The 22,121-nt window shown below is 44.0% G+C and overlaps 1 protein-coding gene across 8 annotated transcripts in view; it reads left to right on the plus strand.

Annotated features, from left to right (window-relative positions):
* The first annotated feature begins 589 nt into the window (after window positions 1-589).
* Window positions 590-22,121, plus strand: part of RTN3 (reticulon 3) — a 78,338-nt gene continuing 56,806 nt past the window's right edge. For 2 of the 8 annotated variants that reach the window (XM_034932831.3, XM_034932830.3), the window contains exon 1: window positions 678-1,019. In XM_034932831.3, the coding sequence (XP_034788722.1) occupies window positions 878-1,019 (142 nt within the window). In that variant the 5' untranslated portion in view covers window positions 678-877. Of the gene's footprint in view, window positions 1,020-22,121 lie in introns of all 8 variants that reach the window. The other 6 variants (XM_008953932.4, XM_034932833.3, XM_057299167.2 and 3 more) reach the window with 6 other exon arrangements.

Below are 22,121 nucleotides of genomic sequence, written 5' to 3' on the forward strand. Positions count from 1 at the left end.
TTTCCCCCTCTAAAATATGTCGTCTCTATCTGACAGTCTATTCGGAGGAAAAGAGAACCTTAAGACCCAAGGTGGACCCTTCTCTGGCAACAGTAACGAGATAAGAATACGAAGCAGGTTCTGCGACTGCATTGCAATGTGATTGGAATGAGTAATCGTTTTTCATTCTGTATAGCATCTTTCTCCACCTACCAAATGGGGGGCCGTGCCATCTCTGCCTCTCGGTGAGGAGATATTACGACACAGCCAGTGAGATTCACAAAGCACCTTGCAGAGTGGGCCTACTGTACACTCTGGTTTTCAGTTTTCATTGGAGTCACAGGTGGGAATGCATCAAACAAAAGATATAGGCTCTGGAATGTACGGGAAAGAGAGTTTCCATAATGGAAGCCCAAAGAAATTTCTACCGTTAAAATACATAATCTGCCGACCCTAAAACATTCACATAAAGAGGCAGGAGGGAATACTATCCCGCAGCTCCACGATTCGGCCGCAGTCGTGGGCGGGGATTGGGGCTTGGGTACGCCTTTTGCGTCTGGTCCCCAAGGGACGCTCCCCAACCCTCGGCGCGCGAGGCGCCGCGTGAGGCCGGCTTTGCCCCTCCTTCCCTGCAAGAGCGCAGAGCAGCGGTTCTTGCGCCTGCGCCCTGCGCCGCTGCGCGCTTTGGCACCCGCTTGGGGCCCTTTGTGCGCATGCGCGCTCGCGCTCCCGCCCTCTAGCTGCGCTCGGCTGAGTCAGTCAGTCTGTCGGAGTCTGTCCTCGGAGCAGGCGGAGTAAAGGGACTTGAGCGAGCCAGTTGCCGGATTATTCTATTTCCCCTCCCTCTCTCCCGCCCCGTATCTCTTTTCACCCTTCTCCCACCCTCGCTCGCGTAGCCATGGCGGAGCCGTCGGCGGCCACTCAGTCCCATTCCATCTCCTCGTCGTCCTTCGGAGCCGAGCCGTCCGCGCCCGGCGGCGGCGGGAGCCCAGGAGCCTGCCCCGCCCTGGGGACGAAGAGCTGCAGCTCCTCCTGTGCGGGTAAGGCGCGCGGGGAGCCCCCGCCCTGGGAAAGAGGGCGAGCGGGAGCCTGGGGGCTGGGGGGATTAGGAGGCGAGGCGGGAGGAGGACGAATTACCCTCGACTACTGACGGCTTCAGCCCCCCGGGGACGAGCGTTTGGAAAATGGGCAAAGGGGAAGGGGAACGTAAGGTTGTGCAGGCGGTGAGGAAATAGCGGGGTGTGAGGAAAACAGGTTGGGGGCGGGGAGATAGTCCAGTGGGCGTTAACGCCAAGACTGGGCAGGTGGGGAAAAATACCAGCTCGTGGGATAAAATGGAGAGTTGCTCGATGCATATGGTGAACCTGGGTGATTTAGTGGAGGATCAGAGAGATTGAAAGGATACGGGCAGGTGGGTGGTGGGAGAAACAATTTGTTACGATTTTTGAGGGGATGGTGGTGAAAGGGTTGCATTGCAGGTTTGCAGACAGGTGTTGACATAATCAAGCATTCATGATAGTCCTCCAAAATATTTTTGGCTGCCCATGGGAAAGATGAGGAAGTTTAATGGAAGCACTGTAGCCTGTTTTTTTGTTTGTTTGTTTGTTTTGTTTTTACTGTTTTCGGCTAGACTCCATGAATGCCGGATTTTTCTGAGGCTCCGAGGTAGAAGGAGGCGTGATGAGAATAGCTCAGGGAAGATTTGGGAGGGAGCTGCTAATGGTCCAAGATGGATCCGTGGCTGCATCTGCAACAGCCTGCTCTTCCCTGGCGCTGCCTGGGGGTGGGGACACGCAATCAGTCGCTTATATTCTAGAAAATAGAGTCATGCTAAGCTATCAACATGTTTTGATTTCATGTTTTCTGTGGGCTACTATTGATCGAAGTATAACAAAGGGGGGTGTTTATTGCAGAAAGGGGGAGGGGGAGAACATTCAGACAAAGCAAGGGCTGGTTGAGTCCCCTTCTCCCATCTCTGTGAAAGACTAAGAGCGAAGCTGCAGACCTCCTTTAGTTTGCATTGTATACGCGTCTGCCTGCTGGTGAGAGCTGCCTGGCAAGCTCCCCTTATGCAGAAATCTGCAGTGCAGATGCCTTCTTAAGGGGGGAAAAAAAACACCATGGGCAGGTGGTAGTTCTTAAAGGAACGGAGTCTTTGAAGGGAAAAAAAATGCGTTTTGTCAAAGGCAGGGCCGTAAATTCGGGAGAGTAGAGATAATTTTGCTCTCTATTTAGTTATGTTAAAGGATTTTGATCTTTTTTTTTAATGCTTCGTTTTCTCCTTTGGCAGAATCTTGGGTTCTAAAGAAAAAATTTCTGATCTTAACCTTAAATGTATTATTCTCTACGTGTTTTTCTAGCAGTGAATTTTCACCTGTCTGAGAGCTTTGGAGCCCTGTTGGATTTTTTCAGTGTGGTTATGGCCATTTCAGTAGAAACAGGCAGTATCAGGAAGCTTTTGCAGATAAAAGAATGAGGCAGCAAATTTAGAACCCTGTCTCCTTTAAACCACCAGCCTTTTCTCCAAATTTTTGTGTTCTGGGCTAAGGTCCAGATGAACAGCGACTTCCTTATAACTTAGCAACTTGATCTTTTTGCTTTAATCACTTGTCATTGCTTACTGTTTGGTAGGCCCTTTTGTACTTACCTTTTGGGTTTTCTTGATTTTTCATTTTTGATTCAGACCTAAGTTTTAGAAATTTGGCTCTGTAAGCTCAAGATAAGACAGATGTTAAGTGTTGAAGAGTCATTTTAGTTAGCAGATTTGAAAATTTAGTCCTAGTTTGTTTATAACTAAATGGTGAAATCATTTGAGATTCAACTTTTTCATTCTTTTAATGCACTTATGGAAGAACTGGCCTAGTAGGCCAATGAAATAAGAGTATTTTGTTCACAGACACACAGGCATACCACAACCTAATTGGCACCTAAATTGGCAATACGAATTTAATGACATAACATATTTCTGTTTGGCTTACCTTTTTTTATGTCATCTACCCTTGTCACAATTTTTATCTATTGTGTATTTTTTGCACTTCTCTTTATGATAGTGGAAAAGGTGCTGAAATTATGTGTTTTGTCGAAAGTAGTAGAATTATATCGTGAAGTGCTGTTCCAAGTACATGAGTTTGCATTACATTTTCCGAATAATATTAAATGCCTCAGTTTCCACTCGTTATTTCTTTCTCTTTTCTTTTCTTTCTTTCTTTTTTTTTTTTGAGACAAGGTCTTGCTCTGTCACAGACTGGAGTGCAGTGGAGCCATCTTGGCTCACTGCAACCTCCATCTCCGGGGTTCAAATGATTCTCATGCTTCAGCCACCCGAGTAGCTGGAATTACAGGCGTGCGCCACCACGCCTGGTTAATTTTCTTTTGGTTTTTTTTTGAGACGGAGTCTCGCTCTGTCGCCCAGGCTGGAGTGCAGTGGTGCGATCTCAGCTCACTGCAACCTTCATCTCCCGGGTTCATGCCAATTCTCCTGCCTCAGCTTCCCAGTAGCTGGGACTACAGGTGCCCACCACCATGCCCGGCTAATTTTTTGTATTTTTAGTAGAAACAGGGTTTCACAGTGTTAGCCAGGATGGTCTTGATCTCCTGACCTCGTGATCTGCCCACCTCGGCCTCCCAAAATGCTGGGAATACAGGCATGAGCCACCACACCCAGCCCACACCTGGTTAATTTTTATATCTTTGGTAGAGATGGGGTTTTGCCATGTTGGCCAGGCTGGTCTCAAACTCCTGGCCTCATGTGATCTGCCCTCCTCGGCCTCCCAAAGTGCTGGGATTACAGGTGGGAGCCACTGTGACCAGCTTTACCCATTATTTCTTAGTAAAATTTTATTACAGAATTTGTATTTCTTAGATGTGCTGTAGACACGTATCACTATTAGCACTTAAAACAGTGATATATAATAGTACTTGGTAAGTATTTGTTGAATAAATTATCAAATTTACAAGCTAGAAAGGCACACTTGAGAAATAAACTAAAGAGAAACTCTTTTTGGAGTCTCGCTCTGTAGCCCAGGCTGGAGTGCAGTGGTGTGATCTTGGCTCACTGCAACCTCTGTCTCCTGGGCTCAAACCATTCTCCCACCTTAGCCTCCTGAGTAGGTGGGATTACAGACATGCACCACCACGCCCAGATAATTTTTGTACTTTTAGTAGATATGGGGTTTTGCCATGTTGGCCAGGCTGGTCTTGAACTCCTGACCTCAAGTGATCCGCCCACCTCGGCCTCCCAAGGTGTTGGGATTACAGGCATGAGCCACTGAGCCCAGCCAAGAGACTCTTATCTTAAATGCTTATCCATTGCAAATGTGCATTCATATTGTCTAAAAAGCACTAATACAGTTTTGGTGGGCCCAATGCAAGATCCTCATTTGTTGGGTCACTACTTGAACATAAAAGTTTACCTTAAGATACTGCAGTGTGGGGCCAGGCACGCTGGCTCACTCCTGTAATCCCAACACTTTGGGAGGCTGAGGTGGTTGGATCACCTGAGGTCAGGAGTTAGAGACCAGCCTGAACAACATGGTGGAACCCTGTCTCTACTACAAAATACAAAAATTAGCCGGGCACAGTGACGGGCACCTGTAGTCTCAGCTACTCGGGAGGCTGAGACAGGAAAATCACTTGAACCCAGGAGGCGGGAGTTGCAGTGAGCTGAGATCACACCATTGCACTCCAGCCTAGGCGACACAGCAAGACTCCGTCTCAAAAAAAAAAAAAAAAACAAAGTTACTGCAATGTGTTGTAATCATTTTTATTGCAGAAGCCTTTCCTCCTTGCTGGGTGTTTTTCTTCATGTCACAAAGGAAGTGTCTCAGGCTTTTGCACCATGAAAATAAGATGAAGTTTGTTATTCCAAAATTTAACTTATTTAAAATGTAGATGCTAAAAAATTACCTTAATTGTTTAAAAAAAAAAATCTGCACGTATTGCTGTCATCCTCCAGCTTCATGTTCTTTCACCAAGCTCCTCTTGGTTTTGGAGACTTGTCTTGATTTTAGTTAAAGAAAAGTAAGTGATTGGTTGGTGTCCTACAGAAAACAATTTTGTCTTGACCGACCTGTCCAGTAATTAATTTTAGAAGTATTAGTTACTATATACAGGTCAAGAATGAGTGATGGCACTATGTACTTTAGTGCCTTAGGTTCTAATGCAGCCAGCAATGTAGTATGCTTAGAGATGGGGATCAGGGGTCAGGATGGCTTCCCAGATTTCTGCCTTTGAAGGAAACTGAAGATATCAGAGGCAAAAATTTGAGGTTGAGGTAAAAGAGACTGAAATATTCAGTGTTCATTTCAGAGCAAGAGTTGCCTTTATTAGGCCTCAAGTATAGAGACACGTCTATCATCTGAACTTTAAAAGTACTTTAATAGTTTACTGATGACACGATGTTGAAATTCTGTAACTTGGCCGGGCACAGTGGCTCACGCCTGTAATCCTAGCACTTTGGGAGGCCGAGGCAGGCAGATCACGAGGTCAGGAGATCGAGACCATCCTGGCTAACATGGTGAAACCCTGTCTCTACTAAAAATACAAAAAATTAGCTGGGCGTGGTGGCGGGGCACCTGTAGTCCCAGCTACTTGGGAGGCTGAGGCAGGAGAATGGCGTGAACCCAAGAGGCGGAGCTTGCAGTGAGCCTAGATTGCACCACTGCACTCCGGCCTGGGGGACAGAGCGAGACTCCGTCTCAAAAAAAAAAAAAAAAGAACAAATTCTATACTTGCTAGAGACTGCTTTTTATTGTTGTTATGAAAGTTGGCTGAGTCTGGTGGCTCACACCTGTAATCCCAGCACTTTGGGAGGCTGAAGTGGGTGGCTTGCTTGAGCTTACGAGTTTGAGACCAGCCTGGACAATAGTGGTGAAACCCCATCTCTACAAAAAGACAAAAAAGCAAGAATTAGCTGAGCATGGTGATGTGCGCCTGTGGTCCCAGCCACTTAGGAGACTGAGGTAGGAGGATGGCTTGAGCTGGGGGCAGAGGTTGCAGTGAGCTGAGATTGTGCCATTGCACTCCAGCCTGGGTGACTGAGCCAGAACTTGTCTTAAAAAAAAGAAAAGGAAAGGAAAAAAGAAAATCATGATGCCAAAATAAAACTACATTTTATATGTTTGTTCATAGAAATTAGCTCAAAGCAAAAACAGCTTGGGCAATTTTTTGAAAAAGGTTTTGCTTTAAATATTTCTTTCCTCACTCATGAAACTTAGTTGTTCTGTGTACTTTTTATGGCTTCATTTTCACACTTTGTTCTACCATATTAATCAAATGTGAATATGTAATTTGTGTTTTGAGTTAACCCTTAAATAAAAAGGAATGTGGCCCCCGTCCAACACTGACATCATCTGAGTATTACATTCGTGTCAGATTATCAGTGGCAGTGTAATGTGTTAAAACACAGACTTGAGCTCCAGGAATGCCTAGATTTCAATCCTGGCCCTGTCTCTTAATAATTATGTGATCTTGTGCAAGTCCTGAGCCTCAGTTTCCTTAACTTGAAAATTGGGATAATAGTATCTATCTTGGAGTTGGTATGAAAATTAAACACAATTTGGCTGGGCACGGTGGCTCACGCCTGTAATCACAGCACTTTGGGAGGCCAAGGCGGGCGGATCACCTGAGGTCAAGAGTTCGAGACCAGCCTGGCCAACATGGTGAAACCCTGCCTCTATTAAAGATACAAAAAATTAGCTGGGTGTAATCCTGTAATCCCAGCTACTCAGGAGGCTGAGGCAGGAGAATCACTTGAACCCAGGAGGTGGAGGTTGCAGTGAGCCAAGATAGCGCCATTGCACTCCAGCCTGAGCAACAGGGTGAGACTCCATCTAAAAAAAAAAAAAAAAAAAAAAGTAAACACATTTATAGGGCTTAACACAGTGTCTTGCCTGTAGTAAATAACTGTACCATTAATGTGAAGAAATGAAATATAGATCAACAATGTGACCTAGACACATTTGCTTTGTACCCTTAAATCCTGACCTTTATTAAATAACAATACCTAATGTTTGACAAATCCATTTGTAGGTTACAAACTACTTGCACATATTAATAGATACCACATAGCAGTTCAAGTACAAATGAGAAATCTGTCTTCCTCACAATCAAAGACTATTGTTATGCCTTTTTTCCCTTCCCACATGTGAGTCAGTTGTTTCAGTTTGTGGCCCTTCACATTAATGTCATAAAGCTGCCACCCGCTTCCACTAAGGTGGTCTGTTAAAGAGGTAGAGGGAGGAGTCAAGATGTTTCCCAGAAGGCTTGGCATGAATCAATATGCTTAAATACTTATGCAGATTCTGACTAATAAATGTTGTTATGATACATTAGGAAACCCCTTTCAGCGCAGAGGCAAGCATACAGGAGACAGCAAGAATGGTCATGTCAATATGGCCTGCAAATGCCTGCTGACTTGGATTGTTTTTATTCTCCAAGAATAAGAAGTGTGTTTTGCTTTTTTTTTGAGACGGAGTCTCGCTCTGTCGCCCAGGCGGGAGTGCAGTGGTAGGATCTCAGCTCACTGCAAGCTCCGCCTCCCGGGTTCACGCCATTCTCCTGCCTCAGCCTCCCGAGTAGCTGGGACTACAGGTGCCCACCACCACGCCTGGCTAATTTTTTGTGTTTTTAGTAGAGACGGGGTTTCACCATGTTAGCCAGGATGGTCTTGATCTCCTGACCTCATGATCCGCCAGCCTTGGCTTCCCAAAGTGCTGGGATTACAGGCGTGAGCCACCACGCCCGGCCAAGAAGTTTTTTTTTAATGCTGTTTTTGTTTATTGTCAAATTCACAAGTAATGGAACCACTCTGATCAAATTAAACAACCAGTCTACATACATTTAGTAGGTGCACCTTTACCCTAAATTGTCATTTCTAAGGGGTTGTTTATTAAGTGGCTGGTAAGAACCTCAGTGTTTTTATTCTTGGTGTTTTAAAGATGGGCTGAAAATAAAAACCAATATTACTGCTTTTATCAAATTATCCTGTGAGGAAATAATATATTTATCCTGATATAGGAGTTACCTGTCTAGTCCTGTGCATGTTTCAAGCCTTGTAAAATGAAGTTTGGTCATGAAGGAATTGGTGACGTCTGGTTCAAGGGAAAAGGGAAAGTTGAGCTTTCCAATTTTGTTTGAGTCAAGAGTATATTTTGCAGAAAGACACTTCTCTTTACCCATAATCCTAGAATTTACCATTTTTGTAATTCTGAACAGAATTACAAAGGCTTCATTAAGTAAGTAGGTTTTCGAATATAAATGTGCATATTTGTTGTGTGCACTTAGCTTATAGTTTGTGTTAACTTTATTGTTGATGATGAATTTAGCCTCCTAAAGTATACAAACTTGTGAAAAATTCATCAATTTTGTAGTATAACTTTTTCTCTTAATTCAGCTAATCCTCTTTGTATTGTTCTAATTTTGGTATATGTGCTGCTGAAGTAAGCACTCATAGTAAAACTTTTTAGACAAAAATTAGCAGGTCGATATTTTGTTCTTATAATTGACTTATTCAGAAGTTGCCCAGAAAACTGACTTAACCTTCTATTCTGTTCATTTATGACAGCTACTAGTTGTAGAGTTATTTTGGATCATAGGGTATGGTGTTGATGTTTTGAAAGAAGTGTGCATGTTAAATAAGTTTAGCTGTAATCAGTATTGCTTGTGATTGCATCATTGAAGTCTTCTGGGCATCTGTGAGTTTTGTAAGACATGTTACTCTGTGATATTGCAACCTCAGAGAGAATCTCTTTAAATACTGTAACGGGGTTTGCATTTCCATTTTACGTATGGGAGAAGATTATCAGCAAGTAAGATTATCAGCAAGTGGCCTGCTCTTGTGATTTTTTTTTTTATTTCAAATAACTATTCTTACCTGTTTTCTCCAATCAACTGATTTATTATCTCCTATAACCATATCATCGTAACCTAACCAGAGAAGACAGTGAGCTTATCAGCAAGTGGCCCACTCTTGTGATTTTTGATTTTTTTTTTTTTTTTAATTTCAAAGAACTATTTTTTTGAGACAGAATCCCCCTCTGTCGCTCAGGCTGGAGTGCAGTGGTGGGATCTCTGCTCACGGCAACCTCCGCCCCCCGGGTTCAAGCGATTCTCCTGCCTCAGCCCCCTGAGTAGCTGGGATTGCAGGCTTGTGCCACCATGCCCAGCTAATTTTTGTATTTTTAGTAGAGATGGGGTTTCACCGTGTTGGTCAGGCTGGTCCCGAGCTCCTGACCTCAAGTGAACTGCCCCCGCCTCGGCCTCCCACAGTGCTGGGATTACAGATGTGAGCCACCACACCCAGTCTCAAAGAACTATTCTTACCTGTTTTCTCCAATCAACTGATTTATTATCTCCTGTAACCATATCATCATAACTTAACCAGAGGGAATGGTGAGCTTTTTGACGTGTTCCTCATTGGTAGCTCGCCCTTCAAGATATATGGAAGGACATTCTGGAAAACCTTTTGTTATGAAAATTTTGTCTTGTTATTTGAACATATTTCAGTGGAGGGCATTGTCTTTATTTTACATATGAGATAGAAGTACTTGATTTTCACGATATCTTACATTTGTGTACTGCTTTATGATTTAAGTTGTGCCCATATGTTACCTTAATTCAACAACTGAGCATACATGAAGGCTCTTTGCCAGGTGCTGTGGAAGACAGAAAGGTAAATAAAATATAGATCATTCCTCTAGAGGCCATATTCTATAGAGGAAAGACTTGTATTATGTTTATCTGTGAGGTAGACAGGTAGCGATATAACCCCCTTCTTACAGATGGGGACTCAGGCACAGAGAGTTTAATGCCCACGCTTTAAGATTTGAAGTAACATGTAGTAAAAGTGGCTCAGTTACCCTTTTGAATTCAGTGATCAGTTTAATTTAAAAGTCTTAATTTCTGGCTCCACGGTTCTTAAGCCAGGTGCCTTTTTATTTCACTGCTCTACAGAAACTTTCTAGTCAAGTTCACCAGATATTTTCCACATTGTTAAATTCAGTGGTCACTTCTCCATCCTCCTCTTAACATGCTTTCACAACAGCTTTTGACATAATTGATTATTCTCTCCTTGAAATGCTTTTTTAATTTGTCTTCTGTGACACCACATACTCACTCTCACTGGCTTTTCATCCTCTGTCTCCATAAAATTCACCATTTTAAGGTGGGTTTTAGTGTATCCACAAGGTTGTATAGCTATCTCCACTATCTAATTCCAGAACATTTTTATTACCCCAAAGAGAAACCCCATATCTGTTAGCAGTCATTCACCGTTCTTCCCTCCCCTCAATTCTCTGACAACTATTAATCTACTTTCTGACTCTGTGGATTTCCTTATTCTTGAGATTTAATATTGCTAATTCTTTTTTTTTTTTTTTTTTTTTTTGAGATGGAGTCTCACTCTGTCACCCAGGGTGGAGTGCAGTGGCACGATCTCTGCTCACTGCACCATCCGCCTCCTGGATTCAAGCGATTCTCCTGCCTCAGCCTCCCAAGTAGCTGGGATTATAGGCATGTGCCACCATGCCCAGCTAATTTTTGTATTTTTAGTAGAGGCAGGGTTTCACCATGTTGGTCAGGCTGGTCTTGAACTCCTGACCTCAGGAGATCCACCCTCCTTGGCCTCCTAAAATGCTGGGATTACAGGTGTGAGCTACTGCGTCCGACCTAATTATTTTTATTTTTATAGAGACGAGGTCTCACTATGTTGCCTAGGCTGGTATTGAACTCCTGGGCTCAAGCGATCCTCCTGCCTTAGCCTCTCAAAGTGCTGGGATTATAGGCATGAGCCACAGTGCCTGTCCCAATCTTTCCTTTTAAGTTTGTTCTTCTCACAGTCTTCTCAATCTCAATAAATGGCCATTCTGTTCTTTCCTTCTTTTGCTCAAATCAAAAACCTTGGAGTTTACCTTGATTCCTTTCTGTCCCTCATAGAAGCCATCAGCAAATGCTCTTGATTCTACCTTCAAAAAGATATCCAAAGTCTGACCAATTCTGTCAATCTCCATTGCTACCACCCTGGTCCAGGCTAGCTCTCTTGGATTATTGTAGATGCCTCCTATCTGGTCTCCCTGCTTTCTCCCTTTCCTCTCTTCAGTCCATTTTCCACACAGCAGCTGGTGTAAGCCTGTGAAAATGCAAGTTGGATCATGTCACTTATGGGCCAAGTGCTACAGTGGCTTCCTGTTACACTCCGTAAATGCTGATATCCTCAGAAGACTTATTAATAAATACCCTGTAATATCTGGCCTCAACCTCCCCCTTTCTCACCTGGCTTCAACCATACTGGCCTCCTTGTCTCACTCTGTTGCCCAGGCTGGAGTGCAGTGGCGCGATCTTGGCTCACTTCAACCTCTGCCTCCCAGGTTCAAGCAATCCTCTCACCTCAGCCTCCCAAGTAGCTGGTATTACAGGTGCGCACCTCCATGCCTGGCTGATTTTTGTATTGTTAGTAGAGACAGGATTTCACCATGTTGGTCAGACTGGTTTTGAACTCCTGACCTCAAGTCATCCATCAACCTCGACCTCCAAAAGTGCTGGGATTACAGGCATGAGCCACTGTGCCCAGGTTTCCTTGTTCTTTACACCAGAAATAACCCTCTACCTCGGGGTTTTATTTGCTGTTCACTCTGCCTAGAATGCTCTTCTCTCATTGCAGTAGACTCAATGTTTATGTCCCCACCCCTGCAACCCGGCCAAATCACATGTTAAAACCTAACCCCCTGGCCGGGCGCGGTGGCTCATGCCTGTAATCCCAGCACTTTGGGAGGCTGAGGCAGACAGATCACGAGGTCAGGAGATGGAGACCATCCTGGCTAACATGGTGAAACCCTGTCTCTACTAAAAATACAAAAAAAAATTAGCTGGGTGTGGTGGCACGCGCCTGTAGTTCCAGCTACTCGGGAGACTGAGGCAGGAGAATCGCTTGAACCTGGGAGGCGGAGGTTGCAATAAGCCGAGATCGTGCCACTGCACTTCAGCCTGGGTGACAGAGCGAGACTCCGTCTCAAAAAAAAAAAAACACCTTCAGAAGGAAGGAATGCTTTTATAGACCACTTTGGTTTTCTTTTTTGCATGTCATGTGGCAGTTTTAAGTTATTAAAATCAGTACTTTTTAATGGGAACAACTTGACTAAATTTGTCACAATTTGTCACAGAATTTTGAGACCTATTAAAAAAGTTCAATGAGAAAGAAAAAAAGAGAGATGGGGTCTCACCATATTGTCCATGCTGGTCTTAACTGAATTCCTGAGTGCAAGAGATCCTCCTTCCTTGGCTTCTTGATGTGCTGGGATTACAGGCATAAGCCACCATGCCCAGCTTCCTTATTGGTTTTGTCCAGCAACTAAAACAAGCCCTTGGCTCATAAGAGGTGTTCAGTAAATATTTATGGGAAGAATGAGTGGAGAAACTCTTCCCAGAAAAACATGCATATTAACAAAGTATTGTGGCCAGATGCAGTGGCTCACGCCTGTAATCCCAGCACTTTGGGAGGCCAAGGCGGGTGGATCACCTGAGGTCAGGAGTTCGAGACCAGCCTGACCAACATGGAGAAACGCCATCTCTACTAAAAATACAAAATTAGCTGGGCATGGTGGCACATGCCTGTAATCCCAGCTACTTGGGAAGGCTGAGGCAGGAGAATCACTTGAACCTGGGAGGTCGAGGTTGTGGTGAGCCGAGATCGCACCATTGTACTCCAGCCTGGGCAACAAGAGCAAAACTCCATCTCAAAAAAAAAAAGTATTGCATAGTTTTCACAGGGTTCATGAACTGCTGTCAAATTCATTCATAAACTTCAGGTTAAGAACATTTGGTTTTTGAAAGTCAAATTGTAAACTTTGTTACATGCTTATAATTCGTAATTTCTATAAGACCTTTATGGAAATGGATGTATCCATTTAAGTGCTGAGGAGAGAGTTTTCCTGTAAGCCCATAAAACTGTACCTGTAATAGAAATATGTTTAAGGTTAGCCTCTTTTATTTCTTCTGGACTGTAGGTATTTTCTACTAACAACTTTAATCCAGAAAAACATCTTTTCATAACCACTTGAATGCCACATTCTGGCATATTAGAAAGAGACTCTGGCCGGGCACAGTGGCTCATGCCTGTAATCTCAGCACTTTGGGAGTCCAAGATGGGAGGATTGCTTGAGCCCAGGAGTTTGAAACCAGCCTGCACAACATAATGAAACCCCATCTCTACAAAAATTAAAAATAATCTGGGTGTGGTGGTATATATGCCTGTAGTCCCAGCTCCTTAGGAGGCTGAGGTGGGAGTATCACTTGGGCCCTCAAGGTCGAGGCTGCAGTGATTGTACTACCACTGCACTCCATCCTGGGCAACAGAAGACAGAAGACCCTGTCTCAAAAAAAAGAAGGCTGGGGTATTAAGATATATTTGTAACCAGTTTATTAATTAATTATGGTTTTTTTTTTCTGAAATGGAATTTTGTTCTTGTTGCCCAGGCTGGAGTGCAATGGCGTGATCTCGGCTCACTGCAACCTCCGCCTCCCGGGTTCAAGCAATTCTCCTGCCTCAGCCTCCCAAGTAGCTGGGATTACAGGCATGCGCCACCACGTCCGGCTAATTTTGTATTTTTAGTAGAGACGGGGTTTCTCCATGTTGGTCAGGCTGCTCTTGAACTCCTGACCTCAGGTGATCCTCCTGCTTTGGCCTCCCAAAGTGCTGGGATTACAGGTGTGAGCCACTGCGCCTGGCCTTTTAATTTACTTTTAAGACAACGCATGGCTCTGTCACCCAGGCTGGAGTGCAGTGGCATGATATCGGCTCACTACAACGTCCGTGTCCTGGGCTCAAGCCGTCCTCCCACCTCAGCCTCCGGAGTAGCTGGGACTGTAGGTGTGGCTATTTTTTGTATTTTTCTAGAGACGAGGTTTCACCATGTTGCCCAGGCTGATCTTGACCTCATAAGCTCAAGTGATCCTCCCACCTCAGCCTCCCAACGTGCTGGGATCACACAAGTGAGCCACCGTGCCCAACCTTTAACCAATTTCATATCTACATAGTCCATTTTGTTTCTGTCAGGCTTTCTAATTTTCTTTTGCAACAAGAGTTCTGCTTTGTTCTTCCTCTTAGATTGCATATGCATTTACTCTAATAAATGGTGCAAAGAAAGCTTTCCAGCTCTTTTTAGTGATGTAACAGAAGAGTGGGCATCTTGGAAATTAGCACTGTTTTGACTTATATGAGAGGGAACTGCTGTCTTAGTAACTACTACATTAATAAGACAAATGTCCAGTTACTAGTTACTACTCAGTCTAGTTTTGAAATAACAAGCTAAATCTAAAAATCTCTTAGAGTTTGGGTTTCAGCAAACATTTATGAAGCTCCTGTAATATTCAAACCTCCATATTCTGTGATTTCTGCTATATGCTGGTCAATCTGAAAGATACGAAGATATGTAAGAGGGCTTTAGCCCTCAGGTGCTTCCAATCAGTTTGTAATTATTTTCCAACAATAAATAAATTGAATTTATTTCATTAGATATTTTGAGAACTAAGATATTAATAATTTTTTTTCTTTTTTTTCCCCTGAAATTCCTGAGCTTCAACTAGTTGGTCTGTTTTTATAGTAGTTATGTTAGCTATAAATGAATAAATAAAAATCAGCCTGCCAGTTTATGTAGATTCTCCCCTCGAGGAGGTGGAGCTTAACTCCTCCACCGCTTAGGGGTGGATGATGAGCTTAATGACTTGTTTCCACAGAGTACAGTGTCGAAGGGTGGGGAGAAGTACTGCTTCCTCCAACCAGGTGGAGAATCCTGGCAAGCACTACCTCAGCCAGGGATCAGGTTAACATCATCAGTTGATAAGTCATGTTGATAGTCTGTACTCTTGATATGCTGTGATGAGCATGGCCCTTGGTATTCTTCCTGAAAAGCCATCACTCCAGTCTAACCATGAGAAAAACATCTGACAAATTCAAATTGAGGGACATTCTGTAAAATATCTGACCAGAGTCTTATTAAAACTGTCAAGAGAAGTCTGAGAAGCTGACAGTCCAGAAAAGGCTAAGGAGACATGATGACAAAATGTGATATGGTATCCTGGATAGGATCTTGGGAAGAGAAAAGGGGTGTTAGGGAAAAATTAAAGGGGATCAAGAAAGAAGGACAGAGTGAGACCTTACTTCTCTAAAAAATAATAAATAGTAAGTAAAAATTACCTTTGTAATATTCTTTTTTATTAGAATACGATGAACATCTCTTAGTGTCAATAAATTCCCATCTACAACCCAGTTGTTAATGACTTATCCTATTGTTTGGATATACGAAACTTAAACGGTCTAATTATTAGACCTTTGTTAAGTTTCCTTTAAAAAAAAAAACCTATTTTAAAGAATATTGTGATGAGGCCGGGCCTGGTGGCTCATGCCTGTAATCCTAGCACTTTGGGAGGCTTAGGCGGACAGATGTCGAGGTCAGGAGCAACATGGTGAAACCCCGTCTCTACTAAAAATAGAAAAATTAGCCAGACGTGATGGTGCGTACCTGTAATCCCAGCTACTCAGGAGGCTGAGGCAGGAGAATCACTTGAACCTGGGAGGTGGAGGTTGCAGTGAGCCGAGATCACACCACTGCACTCCAGCCTGGGCAACAGAACAAGACTCTGTCTCAAAAGGAAAAAAAAAGAATATTGTGATGAAGCCAGGTGCGGTGGCTCACGCCTGTAATCCCAGCACTTTGGGAGGCTAAGGTAGGAGGATGGCTTGAGCCCAGGAGTTCAAGACCAGCTTGGACAACATAGTGGGGCCCTGTCACTATTTTTTTTTTTTTTTTGGAGACGGAGTCTTGCTCTGTTGCCCATGTTGGAGTACAGTGGTGCCATCTTGGCTCACTGCAACCTCCACCTCCCGGGTTCAAGCAATTCTCCTGCCTCAGCCTCCCGAGTAGCTGGGATTACAGGTGCCTGCCTCCACACCCAGCTAATTTTTGTATTTTTAGTAGAGACAGGGTTTCACCATGGTTGGCCAGGCTGGTCTCGAACTCCTGACCTCAGGTGATCCGCCCTCCTTGGCCTCCCAAAGTGCTGGGATTACAGGCTTGAGCCACCACGCCTGGCCCCTGTTGCTATTTTCTTTCTTTCTTTTTTTTTTTTTTGAGATGGAGTCTTGCTCTGTCGCCCAGGCTGGAGTGCAGTGGCGTGATCTTGGCTCACGGCAAACTCCGCCTCCCGGGTTCACACCATTCTCCTGCCTCAGCCTCCCGAGTAGCTGGGACTACAGGCGCCTGCCACCATACCCGACTAATTTTTTGTATTTTTAGTAGAGATGGGGTTTCACCATGTTAGCCAAGGTGGTCTTGATCTCCTGACCTCGTGATCTGCCCGCCTCGGCCTCCCAAAGTGCTGGGATTACAGGCGTGAGCCATCGCGCCCGGCCCCGTTGCTATTTTAAGAAAATTTTAAAAATAAGAATATTGTGATGAATAATCTTATATAGCCACATATTTGCACGAATGACTGGTTATTTATTGGAATTAGATTTTCAGCAGGTCCACTTATGCTTTTTTTTTATTTTTATTTTTTTTGAGATAGAGCCTCACTCTGTCGCCCAGGCTGGGGTGCAGTGGTTCCATCTCAGCTCACTGCAACCTCCGCGTCCCAGATTCAAGCAATTCTCCTGCCTCAGCCTCCCAAGTCAAGTAGCTGGGATATGTGCCACCACACCCAGCTAATTATTATTATTATTATTTTGAGACGAAGTTTCACTCTTGTCCCCCGGGCTGGAGTGCAATGGTGCGATACTGGCTCACTGCAACCTCTGCCTCCTGGGTTCAAGCAGTTCTCCTACCTTGGCCTCCCGAGTAGCTGGGATTACGGGCACCTGCCACCACGCCTGGCTAATTTTTGTATTTTTAGTAGAGACGGGGTTTCACTATGTTGGCCAGGCTGTTCTTGAACTCCTTCCTTCAGGTGACCCGCCCGCCTTGGCCTCCCAAAGTGCTGGCATTACAGGCGAGAGCCACCGCACCCGGCCCACCTGTGCTTTTTCAATCCCATATTTTCTAGCAATTTTGTGGGCTTTGTTCCAGAAAAAATTGTTTCTTTTTTATGTATTTTCAGACTTTTTTCTTCTATTGGCTCCTTTCTGTCTTTCTGTAAATATACTTGTCATTTTCGTTTCTAAAAAACTTTCCCTCAACATTGCGTCTCCCTATAGCTGCTGCCCAGTTTTTAGTTCTTCCCTTTATCACCCGTATTTCCCATACTTTTTGTTTTCAGTGTTTTTTAAACTTACCTTCACTCCTCAGTCTTCAGTGTCTGTTCCCTCCCCCTCTACCACTCTCATTTTAGTCATCAATGCGAAATTAATTTCTGGGACCCTTTTCATAGTCTTTTTTTTTTTCTTTAAAACAGTGTCTCACTCTTGCCCAGGTGCCATGGCTCAATCTCAGCTCACTGCCACCTCCGCCTCCTGGGCTCAAGTGATCCTTTCAGCTCAGCCCCCCCAAGTAGCTGGGACTACAGGAGCAAGCCAGCATGCCTGGTTAATTTTTGTATTTTTTTGTAGAGATGGGATTTCACCATGTTGCCCAGGCTGGTCTCAAACTGCTGAGGTCAAGCCATCCACCTGCTTTGGCCTCCCAAAGTGCTGGGATTACAGGCATCAGCTACTGCGTCTGATTGTTTTTCATAGTCTTAATTTAGCCATTCAATGGCTTTGACCCTTAACCATTCTCTAAAGCATTCTCCAAATGGCACCATTTTTTCCTTTCTTGACTTCTTTCTGTTTTCTTCACTGGTCTTTCTTTCTTGATCCCCTTTAAATACACATATTTTAAAATTTCTCTTCATGCCATCTGGTAAGATCAAGTGGACAATCTCAGCATACCTGGGAAACTTAACATGATCTAAGATCACTGAGGAACCATTGACTCCAGATACTGTCTTGTACATGAGGCAAGGCTGGGAGAGGTTGTTCCGACTGACTGCCAGCACCTGCTCCCGAGCTCCTACCACTGGCCCCTTTAAATATTGAGATACCTCAAGATTCTTTTGTAAAACTTCTGTATTTCTTCCTGGATGAAGGTATTCACTGCAGTGGTGTCAGTTCTCACCCAAATGTTAATTCCCAGATATTTATCTACAGCATTTACCTCTCTCCTGAGCCTGTGCCTATTACTGAACTGCCTGTTCAACAGTTGCCACTTATATATGCCTTAGGCAACTTTTTTATATTGAAAGTTAATAATATAAGGGATTCCTGGCCAGGCACAGTGGCTCACGCCTGTAATCCGAACACTTTGGGAGGCCAAGGTGGGCGGGTCACTTTAGGTCAGGAGTTTGAGACCAGCCTGCCAGCGTGGTGAAACCCCACTAAAAATACAAAACCCCTACTAAAAATACAAAAATTAGCCATGTGTGGTAGCGTGCATCTGTAATCCCAGCTACTCGGCAGGCTGAGGCATGAGAATCACTTGAACCTGGGAGGCGGAGGTTGCAGTGAGCTGAAATCACACCACAGTACTCCAGCCTGGGCGGGCGACAGAGCTGAGACTCCTTCTCAAAAAAAAAAAAAAAAAAGAATTCCTCTGTGTTCCCAACCATGGCATTTCATTTAGTCCCTCAGTGATCTTTTACTTCTCCAGTCTTCAACATCCAGGCAGGTGGTCTCAAGACCTGTCTTCTCTCTTGTCAGCAGTCCTCTCATTCCCATCCTCACTGCCATAGTGCGAGCCCTTATCTCTTGCCAAGATTATGCAGTAGCTTTTCAGTTCCGTCCATGCTCTACCCTGCTGCCAGAGTTCTTTCTAAAACACGTGATATTGTCACACCCTTACTTAAAAACCTTCAGTGATTCCTTATTACACAAAGGATATAATCCAGATTACATGGCATTTAAAGCCATTTGGAATCTGGCCAATTGTTCCTTCTCCCCAGAATGCCTTTCCCTTCCTTGTTCACCTCATGAACTTAAATCTTTAAGACCAAGCTTACCACCTCTTCTGAAACATTCTTAATTTACCATAGTGGCTGTCTCTGCTGCATTCGCACAACTCATACAGTTTTACTGGTGCATATTTGATTTTCAGCTACTTGTGGGCACTGTATTACCAGTACTAACACAGGTCCTGGACTTCGCTACTTAATGAAAATGGTTTCATTAATGGCATTTGAGGATTAAGATCATTCTGGGGTTCAGTTCCCTGTGACACAAATACAGAATATGAATACAATGTGGTTTTGTAAGTTAGAAACCTCATGGAATATTGTTCCAGCCATTACCAGTTATCTGTGTTCTGCATCTGCATAACAATTTGCATGTTGAAATTTTCCATTAGGAGGGAGTGGTGTTAGGTGAAGGTGAAAAGGCAAACAGCTGGCATGCTCATAGGCTCTTCTTTGGCATTGGGCTTGAAGTATTTGGTTTTTCAGGTTTGTTGGGATTTAAACGCATCATTGGCAGAGATTTAATGTTGATAGTAAATGCATGTAGAAATGGATCCATCTGGAAACATAGAGATAGGAAAACATGATTCTTTTACTTTTTTTTTTTTTAGGTAAGGTCTCACTCTGTTGCCCAGGCTGGAGTACAGTGGTGTGATCACGGTTCACTGCAGCCTCAGCTTCCTGGCCTCAAATAATCCTCTCACCTCAGCCTTCCAAGTAGCTGGGACTATAGGCTCATGCCACCACACCCAGCTAATTTTTTTTTTTTTTTAATTTTTTGTGGAGACAGGATCTCACCATGTTGCCCAGGCTGGTCTTGAGCTCCTGGGCGCAAGCGGTCCACCTGCCTCAGCCTCCCAAAGTGTGGGGATTACAGGCGTGAGCCACCTCACCTGACCTGTTTCCCTGCCCCCATCCTTTTTATTTTTTTTTTTGAGATGGAGTCTCACTTTGTCACCCAGGCTGGAGTGCAGTGGCATGATCTCAGCTCACTGCAACTGCCCTCTCCTAGGCTCAAATGGTCCTTCCACCTCAGCCTCCTGAGAAGTAAAGGATTAATTGAAATTTGTTATTTTTTATTTGATCTTCTTCATTGGTCACTGTGTATCCTGATAAGAATTTTCAGGCCAGGCTTGGTGGCTCACACCTGTAATCCCAGCACTTTGGGAGGCTGAGGCGTGCGGATGACGAGGTCAGGACATCGAGACCATCCTGGCCAACATGGTGAAACCCTGTCTCTACTAAAATACAAAAAATTAGCCAGGTGTGGTGGTGCGCGCCTGTAGTCCCAGCTACTCAGGAGGCTGAGGCAGGAGAATCGCTTGAACCCAGGAGGCAGAGGTTGCAGTGAGCCGAGATTGCGCCACTGCCCTCCATCCTGGTGACAGAGCGAGACTCCTTCTCAAAAAAAAAAAAAAAAAAAAGAATTTTCAGCTTTTAGTGCTCATATATAATTTGTTTCTTACAGTACTTCTCTTCCAAATTTTTATACTTTCTAAACCCTTGCTGTTTGAAGTATTGATATCGTTTTGTTGTTTCTGTTTTTTTCCTGATATCAAATGTACAGCTCTTTTCCAGAATGTCATATAGTTGGACTGGGCCAGTATGTTGCCCTTTCATACTGGCTTCTTTCACAGACCAATAAGCATTTAAGGTTCCTTCATGTCTTTGTGTGTCTTGATAGCTCATTCTAGAATATCTTTCAACATCTTCTCAATTTCTAAATTTAATCAGCTAAAAAGTCCCATATTTTATTTAAATCATCTACATAAAGTATAATGAAACTCAGGGTATGAGCCAGAGAGTAAAATTTCTCTCTATTTGTGAACAGTTCTGCAGGCTTTATAGGGAGCAAAGTGCCGGAGGCTCCTCAGTTTCTGGGGAGGCTTCAGGAAGCTTCCAATCATGCAGAAGACACAGGGGGCACAGGCATGTCACATGGCAAAAACAGGAGCAAGAGAGCTACCCTTGATTAAAGTATCACTTAGACCTGGGTATGGTGGCTCATGCTTGTAATCGCAGCACTTTGGGAGGCTGAGTGGGAGGACTGCTTGAGCCCAGGAGTTCAAGACCAGCCTAAGCAACATGGTGACACCTGTCTCCAGAAAAAAATAAAAAATTATCTGGGCGTAGTGGTGCACACCTGTAGTCAGTGCTACTCGGGAGGCTGAGGCAGGAAGATCACTTGAGCCCAGGAGGTCAAGGATGCAGTAAGCTGTGATCATGTCAGTGCACTGGGCAGCAGAGTGAAACTTTGTCTCAAAAATAAATAAATAAGGAAAGGACAATTTTTTAATTTGTAGGAGTAAATGTGGTACTTCATTTTCATATAATTAAAAAGCAGCTTTATATTTGAAACTAAATAGTTTTCATGAATTAGTACTTATAGCTATAGCCCAGTCCTTTAAAGCAATCTTCTAGCTTAAATATATTTCTAATATTTGTGAAAACATTTTTATAATTGCAAGATAAAAGGGAGTTAATATGTAAAGTTCAGTATTTAGGGACAATTTTGGAGGGTTTTGTTTTTCACATGGCTTTTTTATTCTTTTTTCATCATTTTTATTGAAAAAGTCATTTTATGTTCTTAGTGTGTGGTTTTTTTTGTGTTTTTGGTTTTTGTTTTTTTTGAGACAGAGTCTCGCCCTGTCGCCCAGGCTGGAGTGCAATGGCGTGATCTCAGCTCTCTGTAACCTCTGCCACCCGGGTTCAAGTGATTCTCCTGCCTCAGCCTTCGGAGTAGCTGGGATTACAGGCACGTGCCACCACGCCTGGCTAATTTTTTGTATCTTTAGTAGAGACAGAGTTTCACCATGTTGGCCAGGCTGGTCTTGAACTCCTGACCTCATGATCCATCTGCCTCCACCTCCCAAAGTGCTGGGATTACAGGCATGAGCCACTGTGCCCGGCCGTCCCTTTGTTACTTAACAAATGGGAGCACACTGCTTTTTAAGCACACTGCACTTTGTTTTTGTTTTTTTGGTTTTTTTTTGAGACGGAGTCTTGCTCTGTTGCCCAGGCTGGAGTGCAATGGCGTGATCTCGGCTCACTGCAAACTCCACCTCCTGGGTTCACGCCATTCTCCTGCCTCAGCTTCCTGAGTAGCTGGGACTACAGGTGCCCGCCACCACGCCCAGCTAATTTTTTGTATTTTTAGTAGAGACGGGGTTTCACGGTGTTAGCCAGGATGGTCTCAACCTCCTGACCTCGTGATCTGCCTGCCTCGGCCT

This window comes from Pan paniscus, chromosome 9 (genome assembly GCF_029289425.2).
Source record: "Pan paniscus chromosome 9, NHGRI_mPanPan1-v2.0_pri, whole genome shotgun sequence".
Classification (NCBI taxonomy): domain Eukaryota; kingdom Metazoa; phylum Chordata; class Mammalia; order Primates; family Hominidae; genus Pan; species Pan paniscus.